This window comes from Helobdella robusta, assembly GCF_000326865.2.
Source record: "Helobdella robusta unplaced genomic scaffold HELROscaffold_16, whole genome shotgun sequence".
Taxonomy (NCBI): domain Eukaryota; kingdom Metazoa; phylum Annelida; class Clitellata; order Rhynchobdellida; family Glossiphoniidae; genus Helobdella; species Helobdella robusta.
In genome coordinates this window covers 3,070,202-3,074,989 of record NW_008703893.1, presented here as the reverse complement: position 1 = coordinate 3,074,989, position 4,788 = coordinate 3,070,202, and the positions used below count along the sequence as shown (strand labels likewise).

At 32.3% G+C, this 4,788-nt stretch overlaps 1 protein-coding gene across 1 annotated transcript; it reads right to left on the bottom strand.

Annotated features, from left to right (window-relative positions):
• Nucleotides 1–3,060: 3,060 nt before the first annotated feature.
• Nucleotides 3,061–3,822, bottom strand: HELRODRAFT_169868 (hypothetical protein; the record flags this gene model as incomplete). Its single annotated transcript, XM_009015672.1, has 3 exons — nucleotides 3,061–3,099; nucleotides 3,379–3,526; nucleotides 3,665–3,822. The coding sequence occupies 3 exons, from the start codon at nucleotides 3,820–3,822 to the stop codon at nucleotides 3,061–3,063; spliced, it is 345 nt and encodes a 114-aa protein (XP_009013920.1).
• Between the last annotated feature and the right edge of the window lie 966 nt (nucleotides 3,823–4,788).

The following is a 4,788-nucleotide window of genomic DNA, read 5'->3' as shown; positions in this document are numbered from 1 at the left end:
CATCAATAACGGTGACGTCATCATTATAGTTTTTATCGTTGGTTTCATTTCAGGAATTCGTCTTAAGGAAGTATCTTTTGCGTTGACTGTATGACACTGGGTTATATTTCCAGAGATTAGTAAACAATTAGTGGTATTTTTTAAAGCAATAACTATAGAGAATGTATCACTTGAATCCAACACTAATTTTACAAATGAAATATTTCAATTTGAAAGAAGAAATATGTTCAAACTAATCATCGATCTTCACTTACTCAATGCTTAAACAAACGTTACACGTATCAGAAAAAATCCCTCCGTAGTTTTATACAAGGAATAACCCTCATGTATATATAAATAGATGAATGTCTGCGGATATATCTGCTTATGTTTATAAGTACATGAAACGGAGTATATACATATTCGTCAGTGTTATACAACATACAAATATGGATGAATGTATGTATGTATGTATGCATGTATGTATGTGTGTATGTATGTATGTATGTATGTGTGTATGTATGTATGTATGTATGTATGTATGTATGTATGTATGTATGTATGTATGTATGTATGTATGTATGTATGTATGTATGTATGTATGTATGTATGTATGTATGTATGTATGTATGTATGTATGTATGCATGTATGTATGTATGTCGGTATGTGCACATAAACATTAAATCTGGATTTTAAATTCATCATGCATTTTTTGTCCCAAAACGGATCTCCATAATGTATTATTGCCATAGATAATTAAAGCCATATTGACTATGGATATAAGCATATAATTAGAATAAATATAACGGCCTTCGCTCATTTTTGACGGTCGAGCAAGAAGCTTTTTTCCGGAGGAGAATTGGAGGGTAATTTTTTATCGCTCAAGTCTAAAATTACGATCGTTTATTTACTAATTTCGGAATATTGCTTTTATTTAAAATGTTTTGAAAAGTGATGATACTAGATGCTGTTTTAGGATAGATATTGCTGTATGACGGTTTTTGCATTTTAAATTAAAAAAATTTTTTGTGAACCACTCTTCTAACACTTGACTCGTTAACGATTAACTGTAGCCGGTAAGGGTAACGTAACAACATTAACGACGACTAATTAGTAATTAAATTACTAAACTCTAATAATTAAGCTAAAACTAAACTACTAATTCTAATTACTAATTAAAATAAATAACAGATAACACTAACGAACATTAACAGATTAGACTACTAGAGACTACCAACCACTACACTACTACATACTACAACTACTACACTAACAGCGCTTGTTCCTAAAATCCTAAATCCTATTGCTTGATTGGTTGTAAAATTTTTACTTACAATGCTTAGGCCTGGGAATAAAGAATATATTTTTTAAAATAACTAATATTCAATGATTTTTGCTAGTTATTCAATTATGTGAATAATTTCATATAATTAGAATAATTTGTCGTGCTTGGATTATTGGCTTACGAAATTGCATGGATTTTAACGAGCAAGCTATATGAAATATTTACTTGATTTAATAATTAATATGCTTAAAACATTGTAGTAATTCTCTTTAATTTTATTGAATAAAATTATGATTTTATTAAATAAAATTATGTATTATTAAATTATTGTTGTTAATTTGAATATAAAAATTATACTTTTGGTCCTGTGAAATCCGGTGGTTTTTTACTGAAGCCGAAGGTTGGCTTAGTAGGATTGAACTAAAGTCACCCTTTTTTACACTATTCGATCATGTTAAAAATTTGTTTGCTCATGAAATAAACGACCTAAATAGATCAAAATTGTTATTTGAACAACTATCTTCATAATATTCAATGAATATTTTACATTCTGCTGGTGCTCATAGAAATTATGGTTGCTGAAATCATAGGTTGGCTTACTGCAGCGGCTTACTGGGTCTCATACAACAGTGTCATGGCGGTTTTCTTTACATACAATGCTTTAAATAAGTCAATATATTCGTTTCACAATTATTTTTGTCAATATAAATAAAGAAATTGCTTTTGTCTGGTAAAATACAGTGGCCAAGTAAAGCCGTATGTTGGCTTAATCGGATTTTTTTTTCATATATAAAATACTATGAAATCAATTAATCAATCAATCAATCAACCAACCATTCATTCAATCAACTAATCAACCAACCAATCAATGAACCATATTTGAAAAATATTTGCAAGGCTTGTTCAAACTCGAACAAACACTTAACTGTACAGATCTACAAACAATTTCGAGATTTTATTAAAGAAAGAAAAACACAATAGTTGCTTTTATTAAATCAAGAAATATCCAAAAATTATATAACCAAATTAAAAAAACTAGAAACCAGTCAACATTTAATAAATAATTAAATAAATAAATAGACATTATTAAAAAGATTGTTCAAAAAGGTAAAATTTAAGGCGACGACGAGAATAAAATGTAGTTTGTTTTGTTGGTGTGGGGCTGTGAAGCGAAAACGAACACATCACAAAAAACTAGTAAAAAGTCGCAAGAATAGTAGTCACCTACCTACAATTAAATTACTCTCAGGGCCCTAGCTTACTTATAATCATTAACTCAACTCACCTACCTACAAATATGTTTTTCTACGTTTTTGGAATTTTACATGTTTTAGGTATTTTATTTTACATATTTCAGCGTTTTTATTTTACTTGAAACTTTAACTAATGTTAAGCCCTAGCCTACCTACGATTGTTCAACTCATCTCAATCCCTAACTTACCTATGAATAAAATTAAGTCCGGTAAAGTTGAAGAGAAACATAACAACGACACCGAATGAATGGATGTTGTGTATGTGTGTGTTGTATTGATGTATGTGCGTAAATGTGCGCGCGTGTACTCTCCAGAAACTTCTTATTGTCATCTTAGAATTGTCATCGGAACGATCATCATGAGACCACCATCTGAAACGTGCTGACGCCCGCCACAACCCACCTCTCATCATTCTGCAGACAAATTTTTTTATTAGCCTAGTAATAAATGAATGTTAGAATGTTAGAAGAAAAAAATTATAAAATGAAAATAATGGCAAATAAACAATATTTTAAAATAATAGAGTAAAATGTAAAAAAAATTTACTTTCGTCCATTCGACAAAGGCAGAATGTTGAATGCCTGAGTGAGTCAAGAGTCAATGAATTAATTAATGATTCAATGATTAAAAAAATTTAATGGAAAAATAATTTGAAAGATTGAATGAATGAATGAATGAATGAATGAATGAATCAATCAATCAATCAATCAATCAATCAATCAATCAATCAATCAATCAATCAATCAATCAATCAATCAATCAATCAATCAATCAATTAATCAATCAATGAGAAAAATTAAAAGACGAAACTACTAAACCTTAGTTCAAAAATCGTCGTTACAGTACTTCATTGCACCGACCACCATCATCTGGTCGGCACACATGATTTCATCCGAACTTCTGATTGTCAGTCGAACAGCCAACGCGCTGATTCTTCCTACACCACCATCATCATACGTAAACCATCTGAAACGTGCTGACTCCCACCACTGCCCACCTCTCATCATCCTGTAGACAAATTTTTTTTATTAGCGTAGTAGTAAATGAATGTTAGAATCTTAGGAGCAAAAAATTATAAAATGGAAACAATGGCAAATAAATAATATTTTAAAATAATAAAGTGATTAAAATGTAAAAAAAACTTACCGTCGTCCATTCGACAAAGGCAGAATGTTGAATGCGGTCCGGTTCCTACGTTGTCCTCCAAAACTGGTGCCAGTCCTCATCGAGATTGTTGTTGAAACACAGCCCGTGTTGATGGAGAAAGAGAAAATTCTCATCAGAAAGCTTAGCGGTGCCTGCATCTCAAATTGCTTAATAAAAATAATCCTATCTACCTATTCAAATACCTTAGCTAATCTATATTAAATTGTTAATGGTACGATAGTCGAAAGTCCTCCTTCATTCTCCCTCCTTGCACAGAGGCTCACCGACAGCCAGGGCACCGGATAGTAAACCATTGCCGTGCGGATAGTAGACTATTGCCGTGCGGATAGTAAACCATTTGCCGTCCGGAAGCCGTGCGGGTAGTAGACTATGGCCGTGCCGCATAGTAAATCATTACCGTGCAGATAGTAAACCATTGCCGTCCGGATAGTAAACCATTGCCGGTTCACCACTGGCCACCAAGGCTTACCTCTGACAAGAGACTTTGAAATCCAGAGTCAATCGGCTATCGTACCCTCAACTTACCTATTCATTACAATTAAGCCCTAGCTTACTTAAAATTACAAAACTCAAGAGCCCAATTCATTTAGCCAATCGGCACCCACCCCACCACCTACGTAATGCCTTGGGCTCCAACTTAGTAATAATATAAAACTTAAACCCTAAATCTATTAATGAGTATGTGTTACAACGTAGCCTTAACTTACCTATTCATTACCTTACGGTCCTAGCTTACCTAAAATTACAAAACTCAAGAGCCCAATTCATTTAGCCAATCGGCGCCCACCCCACCACCTACGTAATGCCTTGGGCTCCAACCTAATAATAATAATGTAGAACTTATAATTAGCCTGCCTATCGATACACTTACAGCGTTTTAATTAACATTACAAGATTGTTCCTAGAATTACATTATTGCCCTTAATTACCTATGAAATTAAATTACTCTCAACCTTAGTAATAATAAATTAGAATGTGTAATGAAAATAAAATTACGCTCAAAAACTAACATATGTGTTTATGTATGTATTTTTGTGTGTGTAATACGCTAACGCGTGTAATGTTGGTGCAAGAAAAAATAGAGATAAACTTACGCGCCTACC